Genomic DNA, 19,562 nt, shown 5'->3' with positions numbered 1-19,562 from the left:
AGAACTGAAAAATACAATAAACAAAATAAAAACCTTGCCAGACAGGCTCAATAGTAGAGTGGAGACGACAAAGCCTAGAATCCGGAACTTGAGGACAGATCAATAGAATTTACCAAATATGAAAAACAGAGAGAAAAATAGACTCCAGTGGGGAGTGGAGGTGGCAAAGAATGGGATCTCAAGAACCTGTGGAACAGTAACAAAAGAGCTAACGTTCGTATCATCAAAGTCCCAGAATTAAAAGAGAGCAAGTAAGACTGCCAAACTATTCGAAGAAATGCCTAAAAAGTTCCTAAATTTTTCAAAGACATAAACTTACAGATTCGAGAACCTGAGCAAAATTCAAATAAGATAAACACAAAGATACCCATGCCAAGACAGATCGTAATTAAACTTTTGAAAAATAAAGACAAAGGAAAAAAACTCTTGAAAATAGACTGGGAGAAGTAAGCATTACTTAAAGAGAAACACCGATTCCAGTGACAGCATATTTCTCACCTGAAACTATGGAGCCAGAAGCATTGACATAACATTTTTCAAGTAGAGTACTGAAAGAAAAGAACTGTCAGTCACAAACTCACAAATGTTATGTTCCCTTTCTTGTTTGACTTATATTAATGGACTACTAACTACCCTTTCTATGTCCAAGATTGCTACCACCCTTCTCCATGAATCCAGCCACAGTATTTCCAGAGCGATCATTCTAAAACTGAGACAACTTTTTCCTATAAAAACACCTAATCGTGTTGTGCAAATCAACTTTTCTCTCTTCTCTTCCAACTTTAACTTTCCAGTTAAAATCCTTCAATGGATTCCCATCTTCCTTAGGATAAAAGCTCACATCCTAACTGTCTTTTAATAGGTTTTGGCTCCTGTAACAAAAATACCACAGACTGGGTGTCTTCTGAACAACAGAAATTTATTTCTCACAGTTCTGGAGGCTGGAAGTCCAAGACCAGGATGCCAGCATCGTTGGGTGAGGGCCTTCTTCTGGGGTCACAGACTTCTCATGGTATCTTCACATGGCAGAAGGGGCTAGGGACTTCTGTAGGGTCTCTTTTATAAGAGCATGATACCCTTCACGAGGGCTCCACTCTCCTGACCTTATCACCTCCCAAAGGCCCACCTACTAATACTATCACCTTTGGAGATTAGGATTTCAATTTAGGAATTTCAGGGGACACAAACATTCAGACCATAGCACTTGCTATACAAACATGGACCATTCATGATCTGGGTTCTACCACTCTCTCCACTGTCGTCTTTTCTTACACTCTGATGAGCACTCTTTGTACTGGTTGTATGTGGAGCTCGTTTCTGGTCCAAATCTTAATCATTCTTTTTCTTGGTGCCGTGAATTTCTCTTCTCTATGCCTCAAAAATTCACCTCTCCTTCATGTTACATATCCATGTCAGGCATTGCCTTCTACAGGAAGCCATGCTGATACTCCTCATATACTACAGTCCAAAGCATGATTAAGGTCCTGCTTTGTCTTCCTATAGCACTCTGTAGTAATTTGTATTGTAATTATGGATTTACTTATCCGGACGTCCCAATACATTGAATTCTAGATGATAAGAAAATGGTTTTATTAATGGTTAACACTGGGGCCTAACTTAACCCCTGATATACTTTAGGTGTTTAGTAAATGTTTGTTGAATGAATGGTCAACTTGAAATCTTAATCATTTCACTTTTTTTTAATCTATCAAAGATACCCACAGTTCTCCAGAAGATTAGAGACTTAGGATCCTAGACTTGGTTTAATAGAGGAAATTGTTACTGATACAAAAGTGCCTAAATGCCTTAAAGGAAAAACATTAAGGGGAACTCAAACTAAGGCAATCCCAAATGATTTATAGGACCCTAACAATCCAGCACTCCTTACAGAGCCATTATTGGGACAAGTACCAAGGCATGGCCCATTATGTGTCACTCCTATTAGATCTTTGGGTTTTTAAACAGATAAGAAAGAGCATGACTTTAAAGAGGAAAATAACTTATATGAGAATGGCCAATGGATAAAGGGAAAGAAAGCTAGTGCCACTTTTTTCCCATTAATGATGGTGTGAAATTTATGGGCAGTTGGTCCTGTAACAGGTGTGGCTATAATGTGAGGACACTGCTCCCTTAGTTACTCAGAAAACTGCTGTTGTTATTTTGAACCAACCTCGGGACTTCATTGTTTCACTTGCTGTAGCCTTTGCCTTCCCCCTAATATCTATCTTTCTAAATTACTGACAAGCAGTCAACAGGTTTATTCCCTCCCTACCACCCCCTCACAAAAGGAAACACACACAAACACACACACCCACTTTTGTGTGTGACAGTGCTTGAAAAGACCAGCCTGCAGTGCATGTGGCAAGGATATTGTACCTTAAAGGTCTCTGTGAAATATCTGTCTGCATGTTCCTATGTTTATTTTATGAATAATTTAATTTAGTCAAGGTAATAATTTCCTGAAGATCTAGGTGAAGACTGAAGAAAGTAATTTTTAAAGAAAGACTTAGAAAACTTGCCTTTTGCCCTTACTTTGTGTCTTAATGAACAAAGGATAACTGGGCTTTTTTTGAAGTCTTTGCTTGGCTTGAAGACCCCAAGTACAACCTGTACTTGTCACAATATGTTAACTTTGTGAGAATTCAAACTTAAAAACTGTGAATTTCCTTTAAGTTATACTGTTTAGAAGATATATGCTTGAACATTTACTCAAAACTTTAAAATAATTGAAATCTGTATGTACAGATAATTTCCCTTTCTCTTGCTGTCTCTATTTCAGTTTCCTGAGTTTTGGGGGAAGGCCTGGTTTCCCCAAAGGAAAGATTTCTGGTAGAAGTCTGAAGGTCTGATCCGCGAAAAAAAAATCCAGTATAGCCAATGAATTAAGGACAAGAAGGTTTCCACTCAGGTAAGAATGTTTAATCTCACACATTCAACCACCTTGATAAAGTGTGCTGATAGCTGGATAGGATATGACTGCTTGGAAAAAGATGGATATGTAACCTGCCCTCCAAGGAAGCTATTTGCAATTCCCTTGGAGGTTGTGGTGTTTATCAGAGAGTACCTTGGAGGAAAACAAATACAATAACAGTGTGATGCTCTTTTCCATTTTTAGCTCATTGTTGCTAAGTACACTTAGTGATCTTGGTGCCTGTGGTTGAATCCCAGGAGGTCAGCCATGTGGAGCAGTAGATTAACCCTTTCAGTGTTTTCTCCTAAGACAAATCATTGTCATCGGTTGTCCCCATGATCTTCTAGTTGCTTATTAAAATTAAGGGCTATGGTGGCATCTAGTCTGCTAAGTGAGGAATAGCCTCAGTCAATGGTGCGAGGAAATCGGCTTGGTTCTTATTGGAGCATGTCTGGTTTTGGTCTTGGCACAAGTGAGCACACATAGGGAGCTAGAAGGGAGGAGAATGGGGCATGGGGAAGAGGAGTTCTGTTTCATTTTACCTGTGCGTGTCAAAACCCCACTAATAATTTTATTTGCACTAGCAACTAGAGATAAAAACTTAGGGCAAAGGGAATAATGATGTCGTCGCATTATATGGCAAAACAAACGTCAGTAGTGACATCAAAATCAGGGCCTATCCATCTCATTCACAGTTATACTCAGTGTTTAGCAAAGCATTTGACCCCTACTGAGTACTCGATATGAAGACACATGTTGAATGACTTATAGATGAATGAATGATAAAAAGTTAATATGGTAGAAAACGTGTTTCATCCTTGTATTTCCTTGTGTGTTGACTTTTGTATTCTCAGGATCCAGCACAGTAACTGACACATGGAATGTAAGTGATAATATTTGTTGAAAGAATGGATGAGTCCCCATGATTCTAAGGATAAATATAAAACCAACACAGACCTCATACTTGCCAAGGTCTATGGCAGAGGTATCCACGGGATGAAAGCCTAGAGCTCAGACTGCTAACATAGCTGACAGAATTTATCTAGTTTTAATCATTTACATATCATCCCATTGCATTAGCCATGATACCTACATTAGACTATAAAATGACTTGAAGATGGATAGAAAATCCCCTTGATAAGCTTCTGTGCCCTGTTATTCTCAAAACATGATTTTTCGAGCCTTTTTATAATGACAAAGTTAAGGGCAATTTCAGAATCACTAGCTGCTACACTGCTATTTATACCTTTCCACAGATCAGGAGTATAGCCGTAGTACTAGAGCAGCTATTTCTCTGTAATTTACTGTTGCCATCTTCTACACTCCCCAGGGAGAACAAAAGCCATTTAATTAAAGAAAGAAAGGTAAATTTAGCATAATGCAGCTTCCACAGAACCAAAACACACATATACACGTACTCTCTCAGACATGAAGATGAAATAATAATCTAAAATGTCACCCTGGAACTCATGGCAGAATAAGAGGAAATCCACTTATATTTGGTTATTTTATTCTTCTATTAATGTGTGATATTCAGATGGAAGCAAATTCTGAGTTGCTAGATGGGGAAATAGCTTTGTACCATTTTTACCTTTGTATGTGTTTATCAATAATGCATGAGTGCCTCCCCTACTCCCTCCATTTCCTGTATTCTCTGGGGGCAGGAGATGTAGGTATCAGTTGTTTTTAAAATTTCGAGGCAGCCAAAGGACTAGTAGCACTTAAATAAAGATGGCAAATTGTCCCAAAGTAGGAGGCTTTGTTATGGAACATAAAGTCCTCATATGAAGGGGGAAGAATTTCACAGCTTAAAGGTTTCAACCACAAAAGATTTATGAGTAAATATGCTTGTTGTTTCAAAGTGGACTCTTTTCTGTAATTAATATCTAGGGGTTTATCTTTGGTATCTAGGGAATTTGGACTTCTAAAATATTATTGTATAATGATTGGTACATGTGAAAGGGTATATTCAAATATATGTAAGTTATGAGACATAATAATAAAATAAACTTATGTAAACATACCACCAAAACTAAGAACTAGAATCAAAACTGCTGAATCTTCTCTTTGTGCTCTACCCGGATCCCACCTTCCTGCTTTTACCAAAGAAATAACTCTGCTCTTAGCTTTATGTTCAAAATTCACTTAATTTTTATGTATTTTTTCCTATACATGTGATTTTGCTAATTATTGAGTTTTATATCATACTTACTGTAGTCTTCTGTGTTTGTTATTTTTCACTCAACAATATATTTCTAAGGTTTATCCATCTTGTTTTAACTAGTGTGCATTCATTTTCATTAATGTGTAATATTTCATTGTATAAATATAGGAAAATATATTTATTATCCTATTGATGATATTTGGGTCATTTGGGACCTATTATCAACAGTACTTCCATGAACATTTATTTTAATGTGTTCCAGTCACATGTGAAGGTGTATTTTAACATATGTAACTAAGAGTAGAATTGCTGAGTCATAGGGAATTCAAATATTTAACTTTAAAAGATGATGACAAAATATTTTCCAAAGTTATGGAATCAATTTCCAGTCTCTTTGCTCTACAGCCTCATCAGTTAGAATGGCCAATCTAGTTGGTATAAAATTTCATTTCTGGGCCAGCCCCATGGCCAAGTGGTTAAAAAGTTCCTCATGCTTCACTTAGCTGGCCCAGGTTCATGGGCCCAGATCTTGGGCGTGGACCTACTCCACTCATCAGCCATGCTGTGGAGGCCTCCCACATATGAAATAGAGGAAGCTTGGCACAGATGTTAGCTCAGGGCTAATCTTCCTCAAGAAAAAAAATCTCATTTAGTCTCTGTATTAGTCTGCTAGGGTTGCGATAACAAATTAGCACAGACGGGTGGCTTAAAAAACAGAAATCTTCTCACAGTTCTGGAGGCTGGAATTCCAGGTCAAGGTGTTGGCAGGTTTGCTTTCCGCTGAAATTTCTCTCCTTGGCTTTCAGGTGACCACTGCCTTCTCACTATGTCCTCATGTAGCTTTTTCTCTGTGTGTATGCAACTCCAGTGTCACTCGTCTTCTTATAAAGAGATTAGTTATAGTAGATTAGGGCCCCACTGTTATGACCTCATTTAACCATAATTGCCTTTTTAAAGGTCCTATCTCCAAATACAGCCACACTTGGAGTTGGGGGGTCAACAAATGAATTTTAGGGAACAGAATTCAGTCTATAACAGTTTTAATTTGTGTTTCCCTAATTACCAATAGGTTGATAATCCTTTCATTTGCTTAAGAGTTATTTATATTTCCAATTCTGTGAAATTCCAGAGAATATCTTTTGTCTACTTTTCTACTGTTTACCTTTTTATTACTTATTTCTTATTGTTCTTTAAATACAAGTAAATTAATAGTTCTTTATCAACTATATATGGTACAAATAAGTTATGTTTTGTCCTCTCACTTTTTCAGTGTTGTCTTGTGATAAATAGCAGCTCTTAATTTTAATGAAATCAAATTTATCTTTTAGGTTAGTCTTTTTGTCTTACTTAAAATGTCCTTTCCTAGTTTAATGCTACACAAATATAGAAGATTTTCTTCTAAAATTTCTACGGTATTTTTATTTCTTCTGTATTCAAGCCATTGATCCATTTAGAACTGGTTTGTTTGTATTATCCAGTTTCTTTGTTTCCTTATGAATAAATAAGTTTTCCAAGACCATTTAGGAAATAGTCCATCCTTATCCCAGTAATCTGCAATGACTTCTTTGTGATATGTCCAAATAGTTTATGGTCAATTTCTGGACTCTTTTATTCTGTCCCACGAGACTGTATGACTACCCTGAAACACCACCACACTGTCTTAGGTAATATAGCTTTACAATGATCTTTATATCTGTTGAGTAAATCCTTCTATGTTAACGTTCTTTAGGTGTCTTTGAGCTATTCTTGGCCATTTGACCATTCCTATAAGTTTCAGAATTAGCAGGTCCACAAAAACCTTGGTTAAGTAGTTTGATTAAAACTACATTTAATGTATAAATTAAGTTGGGAAGAATTTACATCATTATGATGAGTCTTTCTTTCCATAAACAAGGTGTATCTCTCCATTTATTTAGGACTTTTTTAATATCTTTCAATAAGTTTTTATCAATTTCTCCATAAATGTCTTGCACATATTTATTTATATTTATTCCTAGGTGACTTTTCCTTTTTTTTTCTTTTGCTATTTTAAATTATTTTTATGCTCTCTCTTTGTTGCTGGCTTATAGAAATGCAATAGGTCTTAGGATCTTGAGCTTATATCTAACCATCTTGTTAATATTACTTATTAATAAGAGAGAAGATTTTCTTAGCAAAGGGGAATAAATGTAAAATGTTTTTAAAATGTTATAGGTCAGCTCTGGTCAATAGAACTTTCTATGATAATGGAAATGTTCTTAGTGCTGTCCAATACTCTAGCCATTAGTCACATGTGATTTTTTTTTATTTAAAAGTAAATTAAATAAAATACAATAAAATTAAAATTTCAGTTTTGGAGTCTAACTAGCCCACATTTCAAGTGTTCAATGGCCACATGTGGCTAATGGGTACCATACTGGACAGCATAGCTCTAGACTATCAGACTGTGGAACCACGGGTCCCAGGCTTTTGTCTTTCTTAGTGGCACAGAGAGATCTTTCATGTGACAATTATTCTGTTACTAGTAAGGAAAGTGACTTAACCTAGTCATCTTTAGCTTTTTGAAATAATCCAGCATGGCTTTCACTATCCATGAATTTCTTGAATCATATTTATATTTTTCTTGAAGTACTTCTTTAATTAAGCGTTCACTCTGTGGCAAGGTTCACTGTCCCAAAATGACAAAGTATCAAAAGGTCCCCCATGCCTGACAAGCTGTCACTGGATGAAGAAGTCTTTGTTACCTTTCCTTATCTGGTCTTTATTGTAATCAGATGTTAATCTGCATCAGTCTTCATATTCTAAATTTACCTTCAGAATTATCAACTATTCCCATGATAGTTGTCTTTATTTCCTGTAGATAGTGTCATGACCTTATAAGTGCAGTTTTCATTGTTTTCTTCTAAAATCTCATATTTATCCATGTGGAAATGTGTCTCCCATTTTTTTGCCCTCTTATAAGCTCTGCCTACAAATTAATCCTCATGAGATTTATTTCCCTTAACCTTTAATTATTTAATAGTTGGTAAAAAAATTAAGAGATCACTGGTAAGTCCCTTTTTCTAATCATCTATACATTTTAAACAGTATTAAAATAAGAAATAATACTTGGTAACCAGAAGACCTGAGTCCTAGTCTTCAACCATGAACTATGTGCATTCAAATAAGTCATTTTCTATATAAGGTTTATTCTGATTCTAAAATCATTATGCTTATTTAGAAAATTCTGTTTGAAATATAACAAGTCTCAAAAGCTATATATGTTTTGAAATCTATAAAAAAACATAAAGAATTCAGATATTTTCCCTGAATTTGATATTAATCTGTAATCCTCATCCTCCACATATATCATGCTCTAGCTGCAGTTGATGCAAAGACAAAACATAATGTCTCAATACTGTGTACTTGTTTTTTAAATGGATACTTTTGTTTAAAATTGTGTTTTTCTAAATTCGTGATTCTCTTTTCACAACTTTTCCATTCCCCATGCCAATACAATCAATCACTCATGACAGAAAATTATTCTCTATTCTGTTTGCTAAAACTCTTTTTAGAATATCAAGTTTCAAATTCTCATTAATGCAGGAAACTTTGAAAATGAGCTTCCATAATTTCCAGGATTGATGTTTTGTTTCATTAGCATTCAGGACACCATACTCTCGTAGATTTCTTCCTTCCTCACTTATGTTTCCTTCCCAGTCTACTTTGGTGATGCCTCCATCCCCTCAGCATCTAATGGGAGAGAGCCCTAATGCTCATTCCTGGCCTTTCTCTCTCTCCATCTACACTCACTATTCATGAGTTTGAATCTGGTCCTATTACCTTAATGGGCAGATGACTGTGATGCCCAAACTTATACTTCTAGCCCTAACCACTCACCCAAGCTGTAGACTCCTAATGCCTAGTTTCCCACTAAATATCTCCTCTCTATGCATAATAGACATTTCAAATTCAGCAAATAAAACTAAATATTTGCTTTGATCCACCCCTTCCACTCCAGTTTTTCCTGGCTCCATAACTCATCCAGTTGTTCAGGCCAAAAATGTTGGATGCAGCCTTAAACTCTCACTTTCCCACAATTCCTACATCCAGTCTATCAGAAATTCTTGCCAGCTCTAACTTGAAAATATATTCTGAATCCATCTACCTCTCACCATCTTCACCTTACTCCAAGCCATCATTGCTTGCCTCATCTAATGCAATAGGCAGCCTCTCCACGATTTCCCTGTTCCTCAACCCTGCCCAATCCTTACAGTCGATAACCAATACAATAGCCAGAATCTAAGAAACATAAATCAGATCATGTTATTTCTCAAAACCCATTCCCATCACTTTTAGAATAAATATTAAACTGCTTTACATGTCCTACAGGCTCTTATTCAATGTTTTCCCACCTTATTCTCCAAACTCATTTACTACTACTGTTCTCTCACACCCTGGCCTCCAGGATTTTTCTTGCTGTAAAGGCTTTCCCAGCATCAAGACCTTTGTACTTGCTGTCCCCTAAGACCTGGAAGATCTATAAGATTCCTCCAAACAAGATCATTTCATCTTATGGAGACATTTGGTAGAAGCTATTTTTGCAAAAGATAGATACATTTTACTATTCCCATATTTAGCAATTTCCAAGTTCATTAAATAACGAATCTGAACTGATAGAGCTAAAAAAAAAGAATTATACTTGGTGAGACCTATGTGTTTTAAATGGTGATCTTTGAGGAACTGTAGACATGTGAGCAACACTATGGTTTCAATATTTGATGCATGAGAATCAGCTGAGGTGTCTTCCAAATACCCATTACCCCTACAGAGATTCTGAGCAGGAATTCAGGAAGGGTCCATGGATCTCAGTTGATTCTGCTGCAAATGGTTTGCAGACAGCCCTTTGAGAGAGACCAAGCTAGTGTATTTGCTCCATACAAGGAGACCAGACATGACCACCAATGATCAGGCAACTCACCCATGAGATGCAACCGAGAATCTACAGATGACTTAAAACCTCAGTGATAAAAGAGGAAGAGGATTCAATAATGACCAGTATAGATGCTATCCCAAGCATTCTTAGCTAGGAGTTTTGCAAACCCATTCATAGAAATGGGCTGGTAGTTAACAGCCAAATGGCGCTATGTATTATTTATTAAGTTGCTGGGTATTAAAATATATAGATAAGATGATAAAGTTTGTTACATATATTATTGTTGCTATGAAATTGGTGTGTTACAGATATAGATAGAATATACAGATACATAATCTAGGTTCAATTCTTCAGCTGATTATTCACATGTCTTTATAACTTTCTAAATAAAGGACCTCTTCAGATATTGTTTAGAGAAAAAGATACCTATCCATCCTTTCCACTTCTCTTTCCTCATCCTCTTCCTTGTCCCTTCCCTTCTTGAACAATTTAGTCCAAAAGCCATTAGATGAGGTCAGTAAGCCTTTGTTGGCATGGGGAGGGTGGGCATGGAAGGAACCACAATAGCTTGGCAACGGGTCTCAGAGCTGAAGAAGGGGCAAGAGGATGTCTGCACAGGGAGCCTAGTGTGGAGTGTTGATGTCTGACTGGCATGAGAAAGACATTCACATGTGGAAGTGGCCGCAGCAACCACTCAATACACATAGTCATAACCTGTGCTAGGTGGAGAAAATGTGTGGGATGGGAGAGTGGCAGGTAGAAGAATTTGCTTAAATACTGGGAAATTGATCAAATAAGTAAGGATATTAAGCTTATAGTAATCAGTGTTTCACAATGCTGAGCAGAGAGTTAAAATTTGAAAAGGGCAAAAACTAGAATGAACTCTGTGGTGTTGAATGGGAATGGAGGATGTTACTATGAACTCATGATTTTCAATATATAGACAGATATAGGAATAAACAAAGATATAATGAATGTATAAATGTTTATGAATATATGTTTTCCTATTGCATATGTATGCATGTACATAAATCCTCTAGCTCTGTTTATTCAGAGTACCTGGGGCCGCTACTTTGCAATAGCAATGAACACACCTAGTGTCCAGAACCTGGTTTCTAAATACACTTCTCTAATTGAAGGAACCAAAGCTCTTTGAAGAAATTGCTGATTTCAGAGTTAGGGCAGGGAAAGTATAAGATGACTCTATAATATATTATTGTTTCAGGAAGTAAGGAAGATATCAAAGAATAATGGAGAAGCATCAAAGGACATATAAACCAAATTGAAGGAATTTCCACTGGGCAAATCTTGATAATCTGAGCCTCAAAATAAATAACAGGAGAAACAGATTATAGTCCATTGAATAGAATAGGAGTCTATAAGTTCATACTGATATAAATAATTAAATTGAATAAATTATGTTTAAGGAGGAAGAGGATATTTACATAATCAAAAAGTACCTTACCACAAAACTTATTAATGATGAAGGAGGAAAGAATAACTTGACAATGGAGAAGCCTGGGTAATACCCCTTAATCAAATGAGTAAAATTAATATCCCAGTAAGGGTACAGATTAAAAGTTTCCAAAATCGTTTGATTGGATGCAGTGAGAAGAACAGAGAGAGCTTCACTCCTGTGGAATTCCTACCAGCCACAGGAATCCTGAATCTAATCATGAGACAAACATAAACAGCTAAATCTTACGAAATAACTGGTCTGTAATCTTTACAAGTTTCAAGATCATGAAGTTCAAGAGAAGCCTGAGAAAATTTTCCAGGTTAAAAAGCTAAAGAGACAGCACAGCTAAATGCAACATATGATTCTTGGCTGATCCTTTTATTATAATGGACATGATTGGGATAACTGAAAAATGGAAGAGGTGTGAGGATTAGATAGCACTGTGGTAATGCGCCAGTGTTAATTTCCTGATTTTCATGACTATATTTGGATATACCTAGGAAATACTAAAGTATTTGGGGGTGACAAGGCATTGTGTTGGCAACTTACTCTCAAGTGGTTTGGGAAATAAGTTATTTTTATTGCCATTTCAACTTTTCTGTAAGTTTTGAGATTGTTAAAAAAAATTACAAAGAAAAAAGAGAAGATCCCTGAGTCAGGTCATCCTCCTTCTGGTGACTAGCCTAGTTAAAGACTGTTTACAAGGGGAGTCAGCTTCTCCGTCTATCTGTGTTAATTTCTCTTACTAACACTATGTAATTCTGGCAGTTTCTCATTTTCTATTTGAGGTTTTGGGTTTTTTCCCAGTGATGCCTATGCTTCCTTTTGTTTTTTACTCTCTCAAATGTCTATGAATTTGGTAAGGTCCTCTGTATTAAAATAAAATCAACAAGATTCATAAGAATGAAAATACGTCCTTGGAGAAATTTATAAATTTCTACCTACATTCAAATTGGAGTAAATTTGCATGAAATTCATAAGGAAAAAACCCTATAAGGAACACTCACCCACTGGAACTGAAAACGGTTGTACGTGTTCATTGTGTAAGAGACCTATGATGCAACAGCAGGCTGAAGGCTATAGGTCCACACCAAAATGCAACCTTTTAAGTCATGTTTCATGTCAGGCCATGTAACAACTGGGCAATTCAGTAAGTAAATTAAAACAATTCTTGTTTTCAACAATTTCTTTTCTTTTTTTTAAGATTGGCCTTAGCTAACATCTGTTGCCAATCTTGTTTTTGATTCTTCTCCCCAAAGCCCCCCAGTACCTAGTTGTATATTCTAGCTGTAGGTCCTTCTGGTTGTGCTATGTGAGACACCACCTCAGCATCGCTTGATGAGCGGTGCCATGTCAGCGCCCAGGATCCGAACCAGCGAAACCCTGGGCCCCCAAAGCAGAGCGTGTGAACTTAACCACTTGGCCACAGGGCGGGCCCTAAACAATTTCTTAGGTCAGCAATTAGAATAATGGAGAACTTATCTTTAACTCCAAGGAAGCTGGGCAGTTATTAGTTAAGGCAAGTGTGTTGTCCCACTGGCCTACACCTGGTTATAAATAGCAGCAAGACTTGAGAACACCCCTGGACACTGAATGGACTTTCTAAATATAGCTTTTCCTTTCTCTAAAGGCCTTTAGAAGAATGCTATGTTTTGTGAAAACTTGGCCTGTATAAAGGGCACATGGATACTAAGGTCAGTGACTTTTAGACCTAGAAAAGATTTGAAGTATTTTTATCGTCTGGGAACCCACATTTTGGAGGCTGAAAACCGAAGCCCAATGAAATTAAATATTTTGCCCAGCATCATATAGCAAACAAATAATAATGATGGCACTCAAACCTCTGTCTTCTAAATCCATTGTACATGGCATATAATAGACTGCAATAACTGCTTATTTTCATTGCCCTCAACATCCTATTCCTTCTATGCCTTATCCCTCTTGCTTCTTTAAGACACATGATAACGTTATCTGCAAACTTTAGCAATAACTCAATTTTTTAAATTTCACTCTTTTGTAATTCATTTTTGAAATGCTATTTCTATGTTAAAAATGTATAAGGGCATTCTCTGCCTGCATTTATGATCTTTTACTGTTGGACTGTTGTATAATAATAAGTACACAAACATGTTCTGGTAGAGAATATAAGTGTTGGGAGCAACAAGCTAGGGGGTAGAGTTGGCATACCTTAAAGGGAGATGGGGAAAGAGGGAAAGAGCAGAAATTTAGTTTGTTTGAAAAAAATGGCAAGTTAGATAATGTTTGGCTATACTTAATATAATACATCCTTCCTTAATTTAAATTCCATGTTAATTTCTGTTGTTTGCATTGCCACAGACTAGGGAGTAAACAAAGCAACAAGATTTTTGTGTGCCACCTTTTTGTATTTATTTCCTAAAGATTTCTACAAGACTTTTTTTAATTCAAAAAACCCAAAAGACTTGTCTTTAAATTATTTTCCAAGATTTCTTTCACTTTCATAAGTTGACAAATGGCATTTAAACTCAATAGTTATGATTAAGCCTGTCCCACAGTTTTTAAAAGCACTGGGGATTGTGTGTGTGTGTGTGTGCACGTGTGCGTACACACATTTGCTATTAACTATTGTGCTGCCTTTTGAACCAATGAAATAAAGTTCTCAACCAAAAAATTATCATCATCTAGACAAAAACCAGATATGGTACTGGGGCCAGCCATTGCTAAGTTTGTCACCCTAGGTGATTTACACGTGCAGCAGGGTTAAAAGTCTCCTTCAAATGAAGCACTTAGATGGAATATAACCAAGCACGACTCTCGTTTGAAATCTGAGACCTGTTTTATTTAGAGTTCTTTGGGAAGTGCTTGTTCTATGTGTTTTTATACTCTTTGGTTGGACTATAGAAATATCTAAAGTTGATTGAATTAATGAAGTGATATGCAAAAATGAAAGCCTAGAAGATAGGATGAGTATGAAGTCTTATACTGATCACTCAAATAAGTTTGGTTGACACAAACATTATGGGAATTAGATAAATACATTAATAATTCATAATACTGAAATAAAAATTTTCTGGTTACATCAGTACAAAAGAAACCCTGATTTATACCACAGAATAATGAATTCCAAAATTTTTATTTGTTAATATTTCCTTAGTACCCTGCCCTGTGCATATAACCCTTTTCTGAAATTTGGAGGGCAAACAAGAAAAACAAACTCTCTACCCTCAAATAGTTTATAATGCAGTCAATGAAATGTCTCTCTTTGATGTCTTTTAATTTCTCAGTTCATTGTAACTTCTTCATTGGATTAGTTGTTTACTTGTTAAAACCAATGTTTAGCACTTTAAATAGTTTCTTGAATGTTCCTGATAATGAAATAGTTATAATGATAATTTCCAATATTGATAATAAAGTTGATAGTAGAGATGCTCAATATTGATAGTAAAGTGATTTTGATAATCCACCAAAATATCATGAGGTTTTCCACATAACTTCTATCCCGAATGAAAATGCACTTATTATTTATCTCCTCCTTTTATAAAAATTTTCTTATTTTATTCACATAGTGATTTTACCACAGCTTTTAATTCATATTTTAAGATTATTTTTCCAATGGATTGTCTCATTTTGCAACCATTGGTTTATATATCCATTATACATTACGTAAATATTAATATATATTCCTCAATGGCTAGATTAATACTTTCTTAATTACTTAAATTTGTTTAACTTATATTGCTGTTCCTCAGCATTCCCTTTGCCCTCTTGAGCCTATTGACTTCAAAAAGCCTGAAAAGACTGACAATCCCATTTAAATGGATGTATGGAAAGTCTTTAAGATGACATATGATGATGATAGAGAAAAAGGGTGTTAAACATTGTGCTGCAGATCATTCCACTAATAAAGAGATTAATCAATAATCCTAACATTCAGACATATAATAAAGATGAAACACATTAATTATAATACTGAGCAATGACATTTTCAATACAGGGAGATAATAAATACTATATAGGAAACTAGTATCTGCAAAGCCCATAAATTGGCAATGATTATACATATATTTAAAATAGGTTGAAACATAGTCATAGCAAGTGTTTTCCTTTTGGCTGAAAAGCACTATTTCAATTGGAATAGATGTTTAGACACTATGCAGAAAAGACTTGATTGCAGAAGAGCAGATCTTAGCATGTGCGTGAATGTGTGTTTTTTTAATTAATACATTTTTATTCATTCAGAAAGGAAAAGAACACCAAATTTACTTTAAATGTGGCATTGTGATATGTTAAAGTGCCATCTTAGACTTTTGCTGCTGTTGCTCTTCCTAAAGGAACATTTTCTCCAGGATTCACATCCTAGTGTCCCCTGCCTTCATGTTCCCCACTCAATAAATCATGAATTCCTGGCTCTCTCGTACCAGACAGCTGGCTCCAACGTGCACCTGCTCTCTCACTCTCTGAGCCCAGCATCCCTGCCTCAGCCTCCCACTGAAGTCACTTCTAGTTCATTGTGAGCAGGGCCGTTGTTAAACCTTCCTCAGTCCTAGGGACTTGCACGTCAGAAAGCTTCACACTACATCTTATCAAATGTATTAAAATGTACCCAAATCACCTATTCAATATCATTTATAGATAACTAACTATACGGAAGCTGACTAACATTGTAGTTGATGAGTTGTACTAATATTATTGATGAAAATATTAATTGAAGAAGTTTTTATCTGAGTTTTGCAGATTTTTTTTCATATTTTGGAACCATTTGTTCAGGTGTCAAACAATTTTGTAAGTCCTTCTCAAACTGATGGTCCCTATGAGTGTGCTGTTACTGTCACAATGCTGAACAGCCCTGACAGTGAGGCATCTGAAGATGAGGACCATCGCCTGGATGAGTGGACCAGATCTGCGGGAGTTGGAATGCAGAGTGCTTATAGAACAAACATAGGAATCAAGGAGGAAATAGTGGTGTCAATTAATCTTATGTATATCAGATGATATTATTAAAATGCCAGGTTCTGTAGGGATGTCAATAAAGTATACCCTACAGACTAATGTCTCAAAACAGTATGTGAACTGCCTACATGTTTGAAAGGAAATACTGATGGCAAACCATCAACAGAAAACGAAGTTTAGTATGCTCCAAAACAACTGTTGGAAAATGGCAACTGGTTTTGTAAGTGGTTAAATCACCCACCAGTTTCATGACTGAATGTTTCTAAACCTTTGTTATTTCATCTTTAAAACTGAGATAATAAGCATACCTATTTGATAGAACTGTTGAGAAAGTTAAATGATATAATCTACATAAACTTCCTGGTGTTGTATCTGGCAAATATTTGATGTTTTTGTTATTATTATTGATAAAGCATTCGTAAAAAATAGCTGTTTCTTTACTCTTATGGTCTTTGTTACAACTTGGAACAGACCAGAAAATATTACTGAGCTTGATTTGGGCTTTCATTGTGATTTTAAAGATAGAAAAGTGTATAACGAGTTATTTTAAGAAGAAATATGTCAATGTTCTAAAATCCTTTCAAAAGCTAAATATTTATTTGACCAAAAAAAAACCGGAGTCTTAGTTTAATGAGAAGGTATAGATTTTAAAAGTGTCTTTCCTCCTTGGACTCATACAGAGCCAGAAAAGGAAGAGAGAAGACAAAGGATTTAGAAAGTATTATATAACAAAGAACAGCACCAGCCCCAGGCTCTTAATGCTTTTGTGATTCTGATGTGAATAACTTCAGGGCCCCATTCTGACATCAGTACGCCACTGACTGTGTAAGACACGGTCAAGTCAATTAACCTCTCCCTGCTTTAGTGTCTTCATCTGTAATATGCGAGTACTATTACTTGTCACTTGCCAACCAACAGTACCTCTTCAACTAATTGACTGTCTCAGCAGGGATGTTGCAAAGATTAGCTTGTAAATGATTTATAAACCCTTTGAAATGTTAAATAAATGATGTAAAAAGCCCTAACAAGTGAAGGACAGAACAAATCATCCCATGCATTAATTTGCTACTTTACTCATATATATTTTATAAAAAACTTAAAACGAGGTAGCCCTCAATAAAGTGAAAATAGCATAGATTACTAAGAATTCTAGAGTGCTTTCTGTTGCTGTTATTTTTTAAAATCCTCTGTTATAATTAATAACATACAGAAGAAAAAGTGTATTAGAGGAAATGACTATAGTTCATCTCCTTAAATTGATGGAAAGTCTTATGAGACAAGAAAATGAACTGAATAAGAATAAGGAAACATGCTTTCTCAGCCTACTTTTAGTATTGACAATGCTACAACCTTGACAAATTTACTTAACTAATAAGGATCTTGAGTAAGATGATTAAAAACAAATCTACAAAATACTTTTGGTAGATTGGTAGATGTAAGAACAACATACAAAATCCTATACCAAGCATTGTGAGGGATTCAAAGATTGAAGATGCAGATCTCAAGGAAAATATAATATAGGGAGAAGAGCAACATGAAAATAATTAATTTTTGCATAGTGCCAAATTAAATAAACACTATAATAAAGATACTCATTAAACCTAGAGATGGGGAGGGAGCGTGGCTTATAAACTGGGCTTGCAAGATGAGGAGGATTTTGTTATCATTGGGAGAGAAGGGCATTCCAGGTTGAGAAAACAGCATGAGAAAACCAGTAGGAAAACACCAGAAATTTTGCAAGTGTTAGCCATGATTGAGCCTTAGTGTGCATGGGAGAGACAGTGTAGAGAAAGAGGCTAATAAAGGAGATTGGCTTCAAATTCTAAGGAGCCCTGCAAAAAAACTGAACCATGTTTTGTGGGTTCCCAGGAGCTACTGCAGATTTTTGTGTACTTTGTGTTCTATAAAGTTAATTCTGGTGATAGTGTAAAGGGTAAGTTGGAGAAGAACAGGTTTAGATAAGTAAGTAGTTAGCCTTACAATTGCAATAGTCAAGAAAGAGATGATGACATTGAATGGATAGAATTAAATCAATGAGGTTTGAGAAATGATTGGATGTGAAAAATTAGTGAGATGGAGTAATTGAAGACAATTTAAGATTTCTATCATAGGTGACTGAGAAAATAGTGGTAATGCGCACTAAAATAATGAAGAGAATGAATATTTTTGGGGGTGGAGGTGGAGATACAACAAAGAGATTCCATTTGAACTTACTGAATTTGAGTTTTTAAGGACAACCACAGTGGAATATCCAATAGGCAGTAAAAATTCTCATGCTTCAAAAAATATCAGGCCCCCACATTACAGATTTGATAGTCATCTATATAGAGGTGCCAGTGAAGACTATTAGGGTAAGCAGGATTACCAAACAGAACATAAAGAACAAAAATGAGAATAAATATTACTTACGAGGTAAGTAGGGGAAAGAGCAGGAAGAAATAGGAGAAGATTATGGGAGAACAAAGTGTACAGTAACTATGGTGGCCAAGGGAGGAACGTGTTTCAAGAAGAGAGGAATAATGTGTAAAATGCTGTATGCAATTTGATATAGATGATTATTGTGAAAAGCCTATTCAATTTTTCGATTAATCTGTAATGGTTTTTCTTTGAGAAGACAATTCTGGTAAATTGATAGATATGTAAGTCAAATTGAAAAGGAATTAGAAATAAAGCAATGTAGAGGAAGCAGGAAAAATTAGTATCTACCTCTTTTCTTACAAGTTTGGGAGTAAAGGAAAGCCAAACAGGTGAGTGTCTTAAAGAACATACAAAGTTAAAAAGATGAAATTTATTTTGTCATGGGGAAACAATTTTATAGGCATTTGGAGAAGTAGGGAAAAGAAGAAATTCTAGAAGCACAAGGCAAAATTGAAGGAACAATAATGGGAGAGAAGATAGAATTAAGAGCACCAGCACGGACTAATGTTGAGCAAAATGACTCTTGAATAAAGAAGTGGACAGTTTTGATGTGAGGATAAAGAAAGGGAAATCAAAGAAATTTATGTGGGATGACCTTGATCTTCTCCATAAAATCATTTGGCAAGATTTTCTATGGAGAATAAGAAAATGAAATATAAATAAGACTTGAGAAGCACAGAAAAATAAAAAAATTGCTCTTGTTTGGGATGGTAAAGAAATCAACTAGAATGAGCAAAGGAATTTATGAGTAGCTTTGAGGTCACTTGTTGCCTAACTAGACAGTGAA

General features: G+C 35.6%; 1 protein-coding gene across 5 annotated transcripts in view; it reads left to right on the top strand.

The window, feature by feature from the left end:
• Window positions 1-19,562, top strand: part of PKIA (cAMP-dependent protein kinase inhibitor alpha) — an 84,026-nt gene that overhangs the window by 48,316 nt on the left and 16,148 nt on the right. For 3 of the 5 annotated variants that reach the window (XM_005613045.4, XM_070221409.1, XM_070221411.1), the window contains one exon: window positions 2,780-2,908. Coding sequence is in view for 1 of the 5 variants with exons in the window: in XM_023648432.2 (XP_023504200.1) it covers window positions 13,111-13,122 (12 nt within the window). In the remaining 4 variants the exon portion in view is untranslated. Of the gene's footprint in view, window positions 1-862; window positions 977-2,779; window positions 2,909-13,010; window positions 13,123-19,562 lie in introns of those variants that run through there. The other 2 variants (XM_070221410.1, XM_023648432.2) reach the window with 2 other exon arrangements.

Source organism: Equus caballus, chromosome 9 (genome assembly GCF_041296265.1).
Source record: "Equus caballus isolate H_3958 breed thoroughbred chromosome 9, TB-T2T, whole genome shotgun sequence".
Taxonomy (NCBI): Eukaryota; Metazoa; Chordata; class Mammalia; order Perissodactyla; family Equidae; genus Equus; species Equus caballus.
This window is presented reverse-complemented; position numbering and strand designations above follow the sequence as displayed.